At 39.7% G+C, this 14855-nt stretch overlaps 1 protein-coding gene across 2 annotated transcripts; it reads right to left on the minus strand.

The window, feature by feature from the left end:
* Positions 1-812: 812 nt before the first annotated feature.
* Positions 813-13457, minus strand: nxf1a (nuclear RNA export factor 1a). 2 transcript variants are annotated; one of them, XM_069170993.1, is made up of 22 exons: positions 13388-13457; positions 11799-11858; positions 10746-10953; positions 9124-9304; positions 8942-9025; positions 8689-8793; positions 8303-8383; positions 8026-8095; positions 7555-7643; positions 7343-7450; positions 7115-7224; positions 4521-4557; positions 3986-4054; positions 3505-3560; positions 3172-3279; positions 2884-2942; positions 2639-2754; positions 2493-2535; positions 2305-2383; positions 1368-1550; positions 1202-1262; positions 813-1095 (listed from the first exon to the last, which is right to left on the minus strand). In XM_069170993.1, exons 1-22 carry the CDS (start codon positions 13455-13457, stop codon positions 1057-1059), a joined length of 2016 nt encoding a protein of 671 aa, XP_069027094.1. In that variant the 3' UTR covers positions 813-1056. The 2 variants fall into 2 exon arrangements, with proteins under 2 accessions (XP_069027094.1, XP_069027095.1); XM_069170994.1 differs by lacking the exons at positions 11799-11858; positions 13388-13457 and adding an exon at positions 11924-12208.
* Between the last annotated feature and the right edge of the window lie 1398 nt (positions 13458-14855).

Below are 14855 nucleotides of genomic sequence, written 5' to 3' on the forward strand. Positions count from 1 at the left end.
GAGGACAAAAGAGGCTAGACCGAATACAATCTGGTACTATCAGATTACACATCTGGTTGAAAATGTTTTTATATACTGTATTACAGCTAACAAAAGGCTTTCATGTCTTGCAAGCAAGTTTTCTCTTGTTTATTGGCTCACGTAATTTGTCTTTAGCCGTTTGAAATTATTCATTTTTCTGATACACATTCCAACATGCACAGGATCTTATTTCCATTTTAGTGGTACTTATTTTTGCCAATAAAAAGATTTCTTTAAGCAAGATTTTCACGACTGTTTGGGTCTATTGGAAAATGAAAAGAAAAAAGGTGAATAACTGCCATTCTGAGGATTAGTTTTATTATTTACTGAATAATTATCATTTTAAAAATAATAAACTAAGATAGGAAAATTAGATCTTTCGTTGAAGGATATTGTCTCGTTTCTCATCATTTTCACTCCTGTGTTGAATTTGTATTTGGTATTTGCTATCACAGGTCTTTATCTGCTTTTAATCTTGTTTTGGTGAATAAAAACAATGATATAATAGCTCACAACTGTTACCCCATCAAACATTTTTTCAAGAAATTAAGTTGCATTCTGCTGTGGACATTTAAATAATTTTACTATTGTAGCTCCACATTTTTTGTTTCATTTGTAAATGATAAAAGTTACAGTTGTGGGTCTATCTTCATATCAAAACCGTGAAAAGTGTCTGAAAGTTCCAGCTTTTACACTGAAATGTTGTTCTGATTTAGGCTGAAGTGAAATGTCATCAGTGTGATCAAATATATTTAAACTTAAAACAAGAAATCAAGATGAACAAATTCAAATCACTGACCATAAATCTTTATTCCTATGAAAATGTGTAGTGATTTCTATACAAATCTAAGGTTATAATGACATTCAAAAGCAATATCAAAACATCAGACTTCAAGTCAGAAAGTTGACATTTGGCTGCAAAGCAAGTAAACGTGATCTACTTAATTTTTAATACAACAAAAGGGCTAAGCAGAAAGGATAAAACAAAAGCCATAAATAAAATTACTGCAGATTTTATTTCACAGATGTTTATCTCTATTTTATGAACGCTACATCGGGGATCTTGCCTTCCGTCTGGAAAGAGAAAAGAAGAGGAGTTTCAGGGCCTTGGCATAACAACAATGTATTCCCATGTGTTAATGCATATGGACATTCAGAGACTTCATCCAACTCATGTTACCTTCAACTGAGTGAAGATCTGTGCGGCTCTGTTAAAATCCCACTCATTGTCTTGCAGACACCTGCGACAGACAACAAGTGTTTAGATATTTTACAATAAATGAATACAAGATATGCAACACTGTCCGCACTACATGTACAAAAATAAACAACAAAAAAAGACCTACTTTTGTGACCATTCCAGGTTCATGCACGACTTCTGCGAGAAGGCTGTGAGCATCTCTTGCTGTGGTGCAGTGAGGGTGGGCACGGGGCTGGAAGATGGAGTCGGAGCAGGAGCAACAAAGGCACGGCGGATCTCCTCTGTAGTGGCCATCCGGATGAAAAGCTGGTCGTTGACGATGCACAAACTGCCACAGGAAGAAAACGGTGGACAGAGGATGAGGTTTGAACAATTTACATTTCGGTCTATCTGCCACATACTTTCAAGTGCAGGGATCCACGCCTTCTTGACACATCACATCAGGAGAAGCACAAGTGTGATTGATTCGTTAAAAACAACTGCAATCCATTTAGCTGACATACTTTAACGGTCCTGGTGTTGTGCCTGCTGGCTCAGACACTTCATGGCACGAAGCCATTATTAATGAAATGTATATCACCTGTGCTTAACCTACTACACAATGTCTATGTAAATGGTCTATTTGGCAAACCTGGCTAATTTTCAATTGTATTTTAGTTTAGATTCCGTTAAGAAACATTCTGGGAAGACAAGTTGGTTTATAATTGCCAACATTATAGGTAGTTGTAATCATGAAGCTATTTATAGGAGTCATCAGGTGCAGGTGACTTTGTGTTAAGATGCGTAGCATATAACATACCGTTTGCCCTCCCCATCTCTCTCTCCTTTTTTTTGTTTTTGTCTATATCTACTCCTGTAACAGTCCAATAGAAGGCACAAATAATAAATTAATACATTAAAATAAATTATTGTTCTCATTGGTGCACACAGCTTTTTAGTCGTAGCTTTTACAACAGAAGGACAGGGATGTTGATTAACAACTGTTGTTGCTAACAAGTAACATGAGGTTAACATTTCCCAAAGGGAAAATGTGAAGGACAACAGAAAGATGATATAAACCTCTGGGAGCTCACTTGACTTACCCAGAATTTCCAGCTGGGACTGTGACAAAAACTCGAGAGAAGGCCATTGTGGATTCTCTGGTTTTACCATCAACAACAACTGAAAATCAGAAACAAAACCAACACCAAATTTATTTTTTAGCAGATGAAGAATTAAAAAAACAAAAACACAATTTTATTAATAAAATCACAATGATTTAACAACACACCTTCTTTAAAAACTCCGCTCACTGTGAATGATAGTAGTGTGTTCTGTAAACAGAAAACATTTTTGCAGTTAGAACAGAAAAATAATTCACAATGAGAGGAAAATGGTGTCGACAAGTGCTGGTCGACAGAATAAACATGGACTCACCGTGTAGGTGTTCACATCGATTGTAAACGAGGCGATGTCGTGCTGAGTTTTTGGCAGCTCGTTGAGGAAAGCCACAACATTGAGTCGTGTGTGTTTCAGCAGTCGAAAGCGAATCGCTAAAGTAGGCGGGATTCAGAGAAATGAAACATCAGGAGGCATTTCAAATCAGAAATATTAAACATCTCAATGATTTAGACACAACGACAGGTGAACAGATCGACAGGGTTCGACAAGGAAAAACTCACTAGAGTCTTTGATCCTCTTCAGGTTTCGACTGTCTTTGTGATACTCTCCAAGACTGCTCCTAAACACCAGAGGAGAGGGGCAGGTAGAAACAATGTGACTCAGTTAAGGGGGTGTCAGGAGTGGGATCAGTAAGAGCAGCCAGTGTTGGGTGGACCCACGCAAATATCTTTTCAGTGAACTGCCTAGTAAAATTTGACTAGTGGAAACACTGAAAATCTCCACAACACCATTCCTTCATGTGTTAAAGCTGTTGGCTATACTTTGATTGTGTTTGTGTGTGTTCTTACCTGGAGGGGTTCTGGGTGGAGTAAGGCGTTGTGAGGGATAACGATGCTCCATCATGGTAAGCGTCCAATAGTGGCTGTCTGTCCCCCGAGTCATATATACTGTAGTACCTGCAACACAGTCACATGTCACGCAGTTAGTTTCCTCGTTTCAGTTCCTGTGATTCTTTCTTGCCCACAAAACCCATTACTGGAACTAAATTAGTGGGGAAAAAACAACTAATGCTTAACTGGTCACTATTTGGGTCATATTACCAGTGAATTAACCCTGAAAATTGGCACTGATCTACTGACTGTTGTAAGATTAATTAAAATTTAAAAAAGGTAGAAACTCACTGTTGAAGGAATCGAAGAATGAGAACCTTGATCTCATCAGAGCCAAAGCAGCTTCCCTGGATGATAAAACAGAAGTTAAGACTTTAACCAGGGGGACAAGGCAGCTTAAAACATTATTAATGTGTATAAAAGGAAAAGTCTTATTGAGGACAACTGATAAAGAGAATGAGACTCACAAATTAAGGAACATGGAAGATGTGTTTAAGAAAAGATGACTTTAGAAGATGGGATAAAATAAAATAAAAAATGTGTGCAGTATCCCACCATGTTTTTCCATGTCTCCCTCCTTTATATTGTTTTTATTATTTTTTTTTTGTTGTTGGTTTGCTTCAATTGACAACCAATATCATGAAATTTCAAAAGTGGAAGCAGCTAAGCTACACGTGAATTTTTTTTTTTTTTTTTTTTTTTTTTAATTAACGTTAATGGGAGGAAACTATATTTAATATCAGACACACTTGAGTACAATATATAAACTAACCTTGCAGGGAGGGATAGTGGTGGGCGTTTCCACATCGAATCCAATGGGCGCAGGGAGGTCATGACCATCCTAAAGAGAAACCACATGAAGGAAATTACAGGAGAGAAATTAGTGATCCTTTCTGACTTTGTATTCTTTTGCTTTATTGGCATTTCCCGATATTTAAAATTTATTCCATGAACAGACAGAATTTACAAGGTAATTTGATTAAAAATGTACACTACAAAATACCGTGTTGTATTAATATCATGACAAACACAACTATTCCAAAAGCAAACACGTGGCGCGGTGCATGTCATTCCAGAACTATTTCAGGCTCACAAACACACTGTCCTGATGACTTTTGAAAATTAGGCTGAAAAAAAAAAAAAAAGGGTTCAATGCCAGCAGAGTCTAACTACAAGATATTTCCCCAGAACCCACAACATCTTCATGTTGGATTTATTTTGATGCCATGTTGATGCCATGTCAGCCAGTATGATAACACCTAAGAAAACAGGGAGGGCAATTGTGGGGATAAAATGTTTAGACCTACCAGTTTGAGAAGTCTGGGAAACCTCTGCCGCACAGCACTGGTACGGAAACAAAAACCAAGAGCAGGAAAGTTATCATCACAAAAAAAAAAACTGACACAAATAAACAATATTTATTACTGTAGGCACACCTGCTGATCCATTTAATGTCTTTTGGTGCCTTTCAGTTGTAATTTCAAGCTGATACGATTTGAAGAACATTAGGGAGAACACATTCATGTATAGATACATAAAAGTTGAGAGTAGCTACAACCAGTTCCACAATCCTCCTTGTATTCAAGTAAATCCACTAAAAGGACTAACAAACACACCCTTATACTCCCTTCACTTTCATGCCCTTTGAATTTTCCAACCCAAAAGTGTACTTACCAGCAGGTATACTCACCCTCTCCCCCAGTATGGAGACATATACAGATCTGACATGGAGAAGCAACACAAGCACACACACACAAACATGCAGAGTCCCACCATCTACCAGACTACCAGCAAACATCCATCCTGAATTAGTAAAATAAAGAAGTTATGCATCGCTGGGAGAGAGGTGGTTACCGCCAGTCTTGTGTTAAGTTCCCCCCAAAACTCTGGTCGAGATGTTGGGGAACAGATGAGTCTACATCACCAAAAAACAAAACAGGGCCTGAGTAAAAAAAATAAAACGTAAATTAAGAGAGACACAAGTAGCCTAACATTCAGAAGAGAAGTCAATCACTGCTCATCATGGGACTACGCGTGTTGTTGTTGCGCCCATGATTGACAGCAGAGAAACAAGACCTGATAACAGAGCAGAGCAAACAGGACAGTAGGCCTCAGAGTGAGCTGGACCCAGCAGTCCCACCACTCACCCCCTAGTTCCCCCTGCTGCACAAGCAAAGCAGCTACCAGTTAAATACGTCACTCTGCAGAGACGACCCGGCTCTTCTAGTACCATCGGTGACTAGACTTGCTGTAGACTTTTCATTTTCTTGCTTAATTTGGGACCAAGCTTCTGGTTGCAGAGGGAGTAGAAGATCTTTAAACATTCAACTGGAGTGATAATTCTCTGCTTCGTATTTGAGCTTTTTATGTACTGGTCACAGCCATCAGAAACTGGAAGAGGAAGTGTTTCACGTTTGTTCATGCGCCATTTTTCAGGCAAAGCTGAACCTTTGATTTCCAGTTCAGGACATATTTCCCTTCGGAGTTAGTTAAGGGTATTTGTCAACCTTGCCACTTGTTTCACTGAAAAGCAGAGGCCTGTTTTAGGCGAAAGACATCAGACTTAGTGGAAGAGACAGACTGTCTTTTCTCTTTGGCTCATCATTGGTCATTGATAATGACACACATCCCCCTCCACCTCAGCCCAACAGCTTTACCCATGGAGTCCCATCTTTTCAATTTCTTCTCATCACGCTCTGAGTGAGGTTGAGCTCACCGGGACTGAGGCCGAGTAATCGTGACTGTGCCTGCCTTAGGTTGTCCCGGGGTTTCGAGGTGGGATCTTACCCGTCATGGGCTATCCAGCCTTCCATACTCGCCTGATACAGGGAGCCGAGTGGGCAAGGGTGCAATAAGGGGAGGGGAATCATTGCCTGTGGATTTTCTTTGGTTCATCCAAACATTTGTCAAGACGAAAATGGACTGCCCTCTCTCCAATACAGAACCTACACTGTTTTACAGTACTGCTCAAAAGATCATTTTTGTAATCATCTTTTTGAAAGCATTTCCCAGTAAGTTGTATCAGGGGAGCGTCATGTTGAAAGACTTCTTTTCTAAAAAAAAAAGTGCTTCTCGTATATCGTCAGCAGATTGACGGTGTTTTACAGCAGCTATGGGATAACTAACCAGGATGTAAGCAGGGGAGTGCTAGGTAGAGCATCTCTGAGAGCCATAAAACCAAGATGAGACCAAATCTCACAGAGAAGCAGAACAACGGGCAGAAAGAAGATGGATGTTCAAACTGCACAAGGTTTAAAGCAAGCTGAAAGGGAAACAATGTAAGGTTTGGAGGTAAGAAATATTTAGTTTGCAGGGTGGAAAGGAAATATTAATCATCAATTTGGAAGCAACACGTAAAACAAAAACACAAATATTTTCTTTAAATTTCCACAGATGCTAAATGCATAAATGTACAGTGCACAGCATGTATTCAAGTACACGTGTAGGTTACTTTAAGTGCATTGGTACATGCACGCATATGCATGGTAGATCTGTAAAGAGTGGACGATATATGTATCTGTTTGGAACATCCTCTGAGGCCCTGATGTGGGATCCGGGTTAGCTGTGATGGTTTTGGAAATTCAGTAGCCGTACGAGTAAAAGGAGCAGTCTGCAATAAGGTCACGTCTGTGGTACAGTTATAAGTGAACTGAGAACCTTCATATGAATTAAGTACACATTAATTCATGTTTCTCACTCTCACACACATGTTAAACAGTGAAAGCCAGTCATCTACTCAGTCCTCCAGTTCATCCTCGACTGCTGGGGAAATGGTTTCAGTTATTGCAGAGCCATTTACACACACAAACACAGCTAAGATTAATCTGCTTTTGTAGCACAGGAAATACTCCTGTCAGACCCACCACTGAACTTCTCTCACCCCCCAAACTCACTGACTGACCTGATGTATGACGACTGGTCCTTGAAGAGGTCACACAGAGGGTTCCTGTTCAGCCACAGCTCCACCAGCTTCAGGCCTTTAACCTTGTCCAGCTCCCGGTCCGACTTCAGCTGGACACAGACAGAGATTTTCATAAATATAAACACTTTTTAAAAGGGCAAAAAAGTTGACCAAGGACCTGAAGTCATGCCGGCTTATTATCATTCTGAACTGAGCAGCCAGACTCACCTCATTGTGGGAAAGGTTGAGTGTCTTCAGGTTAGGCACCTTGGTAACCAATTCAGTGAGTTCATCCAGTTTGTGAATACGGTTGTTACTTAGGTTCAAGCAGGTCAGCTGGAAGGATTAGAGACGACTAATGAGCACGATTAATTTGATCCATACTGTACATCATACTATTATCTCTGCTTATTTCAGGAGGACAACTGTCTAAATGTTACCTCAGGAATGTTTTCTTCAATGACTTTGATGACAGCTTCCATGTTTGTCTTCCTGTTCAAAATGACTTCGATGTTCTGGGAGACCAGGTCTGTCACAAAAAATAGAATTAGCAATAAAATACTAAACAAATGAGCCAACATGGAAGATAATTGAATGTAATTCTCTGTGACAGTAAATAAAGTTCTGCAAGGTTTAATTCAATCACCAGACGATCAATTTAATCCTCAGTGTAATAAAAATGAATAAAAAAAATTGCTGAAACCTTTTATTTAAAACACTAATAGACTAAATACCCGTTTTACACAGATAAAAATATTGTACAATTTAATGGTTTCGCAATAATTTTATAATTTAGCAACAATCAGATATTTACTTGTAACAACTATTCTAGTATGTACTGTATCCTATGCATTCAGCATAATGTCATACGGATCATTCATGTGTGAAATTAATGACAAGACTATAATTACCTGGGTCTGTTCGGATGTTGTTTAAGTCCAGTGCTTGCTGGGAGCCATCGAAACGTTTTGCCATGCATTGCTGTGAAATATAAACAGTCACTATAAGAAAATCGGAGAGTTCCTCCAAACTTCAACTCTCTCCACCATCAAGACCACATTACTTTTAGGATTTTGATCCATAATCAAACATATTCATCTGTGAAACCACATGATATTTGAACCACATTATTTCTAAGACGAAGACCATCGTTGCAAAATGCAGCTCTTGTCACAGACGGCGTCTTACCTTTAGGTGCTCCAAGTGTTCAGGCTTCAGGTCAGCCAGCAGGAAGGACGGTGGAGCACTGTTGTTGACATGCACTTCCACCTTAAGGAAACAAATGCCAGATGGCAAAAGACAGATCAGCAACTAGAGACATACCGCATAAATGCAGACCTTTAGATCAAGTGTGGTTTATGGTCATTGATTATACAGACGTCCTGGTGGAACAAATATTGATTTAGGGTTTTGTGAAATGGCGTGAAAGTAAACAGGAAAAGAACTTGAGGACAACATAGCAATTGTCTGCCAGCTAAACATGACAGTCTGACATGTCTGATCATTGAGGATATTACATTTAAAATCATTTCTGCAGCAGTAAAAGTGAGATTTCAGTTATAACCCAAACGTACCTTATAACCATCCGAGTCTGTGATCTTGTGAGAACATTTGTGCAATGCATTAGCAGCAGAGGAATCATCCACAAAGAAATGGACCCTGTTGTGGTCAACATGGTACTGGATAGACAGAGTAGAAAGAGATATAGTTAAAATCTTCGGCTCGCCAATGTGTTTGGAAGGGGACTGGAGGGAGACTTGAAAAATATACAATAGCTGTTTAAAATCTAAGGTTATATTAGAAATCATAGACGGTGCTGATCATCACCTGTACAGGTGAGTAAGGAACTGAACAGATGTTCTGGAGAGCCGTCAATAACCATTTCTTCTCATATTTTCTTCCGTGTGGTATCTGTCAAACAGACAAGAAAGCAAAATATGATCACCTGTGACAAGTTACAAGGTCGTTTTATTAATGTCCTTTTCTGAGGCGACTGTAATGATACACACCGTCACTTTGTACCAGCCAGATCGGTTTTTCCCTCCTCCGATACCTATGCCTCCTCCACCACCTCGGTCTCCTCCTCTGAAGCCGCCGTTGCCTCCTCCTCCTCTCCCGCCGCCTCCCCCTTTGCCTTGTCGCCTGTCAAACCGTCCATCTCCTTTCCGCGGAGCTCTTGGATAGGGGTTGCTAAAGAAGACACAACAAGGCAATATTGAGGCAATCATCTTTAAAAACTGGGTGTTTTTTTTTTTTTTTTTTTTTTTTTTTGAAGGACTTGGGGAACTTTAGACCTGGGGCCTAGATTGAGTTCCTTTACCACAGCTACTGCATACCAAAAACGTTGTGTTGTGTGGGTTGTATTTTACAATGACCAAGAAATATTGGAGCCTTTGGTGTTTATAAAATGAGTGAGTCTTAGGAATAAACTTTGTGTTTTTCTCATTACATATTTGCATGCATAAGTGGCAGATTCCCTCCGAGTCTACATCAGGGAGAAATCATTTAGCTTCCAAAGTGATTTCGTTGTGAACAAACATTTTGGTTTACAATCAATGCTTCCCTCCTATCGCCAAGGCTTAACACATTTTTAAAGCACTTCCTACCTCATAAAACATCAAAGCAAAGCTTTTTTTCCGTTTTCCACATTTTTCATGACTGTATTGCCACCTTTAATGGTGGAAAGAACTGTCGCTGCCTCAACAAATGATGTGTATCACATTACCCCAGTGTTTGCATCATGCATGAGGGAAACTTATTTCATAGTTACATGTGTGGTCAATATCTCCAAATATAATTTGTACACTGTGAAGTGATATTATTGTGCACTTAAAAGTTGAGGTCGTTTTCTGTCCCATTATAAGCATGAGGCAGGGATGCGTAAAAGTTTGAGTGTTTATCCATCCCTTTCACTGTTCACAGTTCAATATGTATCTTGACACATGGCTCACAGTTCAATGCAGATATGATAAATACACTTATAATAATACAGTGTGATTCAGAGCTTATTTAAATCACCTCGTATTCAGTATTAAATACATATTTTTTAACTATAACGCGTGTTTTGACAGAAAGGTTTTCCTATTTCAAGCAGCAAAAAAAACCCAACCATTTCCTGAACAGCATTTGGTCGTAATGAGTGTTTTTGAACAGCTGTTCTCAGACATTTTGGTTAATTTTCACACCAGCACCAAAAACAACACTAACACAACAATCCACTTGTTTATATAGCACGAGTCACCAGTAAGTTCAAACAAAACAGCAACAGAGCTAGAATAATTAACCAAAATGACTTCACTGGGCTCAGCTCACATTTACTGTCATACTTTTACTTTCTTTTCCTAAGGTACTTTTCATACAAGACTCAACGGTTTTCATCGTGTGAAATTTGAAAATGCTCAGAGGCGTTCAAGATTCTCTTCCTGTAACCGTCTCACATTGGTTAGTGCATGGTTTTTGCACTCCTACTCTCCTAGCAGTAGAAACAGACCCACATCAAAGAAATGGTACTGTTTTTTTCCATCTTAAAGTTATTTGTCTTGCACTTAATGTTAATTATTGTTTAAAAGTTATTTTATCTGTGAGTTCAATTCAAACAAACATATGAGAGAGTTAAAGTATCAACACTTACAATCTGTGCTGGGAGCTGTTGTCCTGAGAGCTGTCACTCATAGTCACATCTCCTTCAGTATCTTCAAGCCTGGACCGTGGTCCAGGACCTCCAAACCCTCCCGAGTGGCTTCCCCGTTGACGGTCTCTGCGGGACCTGTCGTACCGTCCCTTGTGGGAGCCTCTGCCTTTACGGTTGCGAAACTGCGGTGCAGTTCTGTCATCATGCTCTGTGAAAGAGAGCAAAAGTTGAGATTGAATACCAGCGTTGGTACTTTTAGGGATTGATTGATTGACTTTACATAAGATTGTATTTTTTTTACTATTATCACATTACAAGTAAAATGAACAACAAAACAAGTCCAAACAAAGATTAAAATACACAGATTATGAATAATCTCAGCTAATGTACTATGATGACACATTTTAAAATACTAAATAGGCTCACAAAGAGTTCCTTTTTTATTTAAGTGTATAACTTAGAAGAAAAAACCTTCACATTTCATCCACTCTGGCCAATCTATTCATATATATATATATACACACACACACACATACACATACATATTACAATTTAGGTAGTAGGTTCAAGTTTTAAAAGCCTCCATGATAAACTAGGGAACAAAACACCTTGTTAAGACGAGTTAGACGAGTTTGACTTACTAACTTCCGCAGCATTCAATGTCAATGTATTGTCTTCAAACTATAAACAATATTTTGGTACTAAAATATACATACATTATATATACATACATATACACACATGTATGTGTATATATAAATATACATACATACACACACACACACACACACACACATATATAAAAGGACCAAGCAGAACTCGTAGGCCCAGAAAAAGAAGAAAAAAAAGGGAAACGAATCCATCTCGCAGGATCGTTTTTGTTTTTATATATATATATATATACACACACACACACACACACACACACACACACACACACACACATACATACATACATACACATACGTACATATCAGTCGTAGTCAAACATTAGAGCAAACACTTTAGTCCATGATGTAACATAAATCTCGAGAGCCCTCGACATAATGTTACCTCCTTGGACCATGAATTCAGTGCTTCTGACTTCTCTCTTCACCATGAAGTCTCCTCGGTCTAAGAAGAAACAGTAAGAGTAGAAAACAAGTGAGCTCGACACCGAGGACAACGAGAGGACCTACCGTTGTAGTAATGACCGCCGTCCGCCATATTCTGCAACAGTGTTGGATTAAAAAAAAAAAAAGAGAAAAGAACGAGAGAAACACGGCTCTTGACGTAAAATAATAAATGTGGGCTTCGTTTTCTCTGTTTCAAGAAACACAAAGCCGAGGCCGAGGAAGAACATCCGGCATCCCAACGCGGGTCAGAGGAGACACAAAGACGAACACGGTCGCTGGGCAGCGCTTTAACGAGCTCGTAGCTAAAAGGAGCTTCTCCTCCAGCGCGGTGAGGCGAAGACGACGGAAATACCGCTTTGACGCGCTTTTCCCTTCCGGGGCCACCGGAAAAAAAAAAAAAAAAACAGAGGGCAGGTTCACTTCGCGTCAAAAGACCGCGGTCGATAAGGGAGAACACGACCGACGCAACGCGACGAAACAGTCCGCTGAAAAGGCTTTACGAGCGTTAGCGAGTTGACGTCAGTTGTAAAGCTAATGTTAGCATGTGTCCTAGCTTAACGCACGTGGAGGTTTTCCTTCCCGCGAACAACTTCACGGACCTCCAGGCACGAGGAGTGTTTGACCAATTAAAGGCTCGCCGGCCGACCACACACGCAGTAATGACGCTGTACATAGTTACGGACGAAAGACGAGCAGCTGTTTTCAAGACTCGTCTGGTTATAAAAAATAAAAACATATACAAATACAAACAAAACTGTTTCGCACATCCTCTCCGATGCAAAATAAGTTAAACGAATTTATCCACTATTTAAAAGCCTATCAACAGGTTTCAAAAGAGTAAAAATACGAAAATGCAGTCTAGTAATAATGCAAATATAAATACAACAATAATAAAACAATGAATAGTATATATGATGTTCTGATTTACTAATTTTCAGTGTTGGTTTGAAGTGTGCAGGTTGTGGTGATGCATTACGTCGTACTGGGAAAAACGTTTTGATAAAGTTTGTCCATCTAATTTATATCATGCTGTATATAATGCATGAAGTTTGGAGTTGAAACCAAATAGTGTGTTGTAGCTGCTGTCCTGACCAGGTGTTGTTAATCCTCCAATTACATTAATTGATTCATTTGAGTGTATATATATATATATATATATATATATTATTCATGGCAGGGAAGGCATTGGGTGGAATTAATGGATGCATCAGGATGGACTTCAGTCATCATAACACACCAGTGATTTCCTCAATACACCATCTGACTTCTCTGACAGCTCAACTTCAACCAAGTGAGTAAAAAAAAAAAAAAAAAAGTCACGTGGCTGATCAGCGGCAAGGCGCAGCCTCATCCAATTATGAGGCTAATTATACTTTTATTTTTATATACAACATTTTCTACTATATTATCTCCGTGCATTAAAAAAAAACCAACAACCCTGAGTTTCAGTCGTGACTATGAGATCACAAGGCGATGAAAACCTTTAACTGAAAGTGAGAGCAGATCGATATAATCAATCAAACTTACCGCTATTGAACACGTGTGTCACCACGGCTAGGTTGGGATAGCTTCTCTGGAAAACAGCCACGCGGTCCATCCCGACGCTGCTCAGTCCTCCAGGAAAACGTTCACAATACATTTCCAAATAAAAGTACCAGATACTGTGTTAGTTATCTCGAGCGGGGCTGCACATTTTGAACTGCAGTCAACTTTTTTTTTTTTTTTTTTTTTGCCACTTGCAGGTGAGCAGTTTAGGTTAGCTTTAACTAGCTGTTAGCACAAACATTCATCACGGACAACATGCCGCACTCACAGACATAACCCGGCAATATTTACCGAAAAATGTCTTTCACTGTCGTCGTAATTCTCATGTAAATGTACACTACTCCTTCCTCCCTAATTATTTCTGGGATTGGAGGTGCCAGGCTCCAACTCGAACAACAATAGGGCGCCACCTGGTGGCGCAATGAGACTCCAACTGAAGTGGTGCAGCAGCCCGGACTCTCCACGCTGCAACACGTGATGCGTCCAGTGGTGGAAGAAGTATTCGCATCCTTTACAGGAAGTAGCCCAGAATAACTAATACGTCAATGTACAAATACTCTGTAGGCTGCAAGCAAAAGTATTAGCTGCAAAATGTAGCCTAGTTAAAGTATTAAAGTAAAAGTACCGCTTTGGTCCCTCTGACTTGCATATGATTAAATATGACAACATCAGATTATAAATAGTGCAGCGTGTGTGTAAGCAGCATGCTACTGTTGTAGCTGTTGCAGGTGGCGCTAGTTTAAACTATTTACTTTATATCCAGGGACAGCAGATATATCCGAGTGGTAGACCGGTGATTACTGGGAGAAAAAAAAAAAAGAGAAGAAAAACAAAATTAAAACTGCAAGCAGTGATATGCGGGCCCTCGCACGCATATACAGCATGTTGTCCCAACATATGACAAAAAAGTCTGTGTTGTTGTTGACCTTTAGTTTGGTATGACTGTATGTACAACGTGAAACTGTGAGCAGTGTGGCTTACCCTTAGGGGGACTCTCTCTCTCTGTGTGTGCGTGTGAACCATGTCCTCAAGGGGACTCGCCCTCTGTGAACCATGTGTGTTACCTTGGCGGGGCTTGAACCCATGTCTTCACGAGGTCGTTTCCAGCTCGGCGTAAGCATCGTAGACCGCTGGACTATCTTCGGCGCCAGAGGACGAGACGAGGCAGGAGGAAGTGTCTCACGGAGTTCACTGGGAGCTTCCAGCGACTCAACCGACAGTCTGGTTAACTCAACAGGTAAAATATTCTACTTCACCAAGGTTTCTATTAATGGTTGAAATTTCACCTGTTGATGGTGATTCAACTTTTCGTGAAGTTGAAACGTTTGGAGAAATTGAAAAAGTTTTGCATACACTACACATCACAGGAAGATATTTAATATCACTGCAGACCCTGTTGAAAACATGTATATCTACTATCCAAAGAATGTCTGTGGCAATTTTGGTTGCA

The sequence above is a fragment of the Embiotoca jacksoni genome, unplaced genomic scaffold (assembly GCF_022577435.1).
Source record: "Embiotoca jacksoni isolate LCO1_2020_lvr unplaced genomic scaffold, fEmbJac1.0.p SCAF_5, whole genome shotgun sequence".
Taxonomy (NCBI): Eukaryota; Metazoa; Chordata; class Actinopteri; family Embiotocidae; genus Embiotoca; species Embiotoca jacksoni.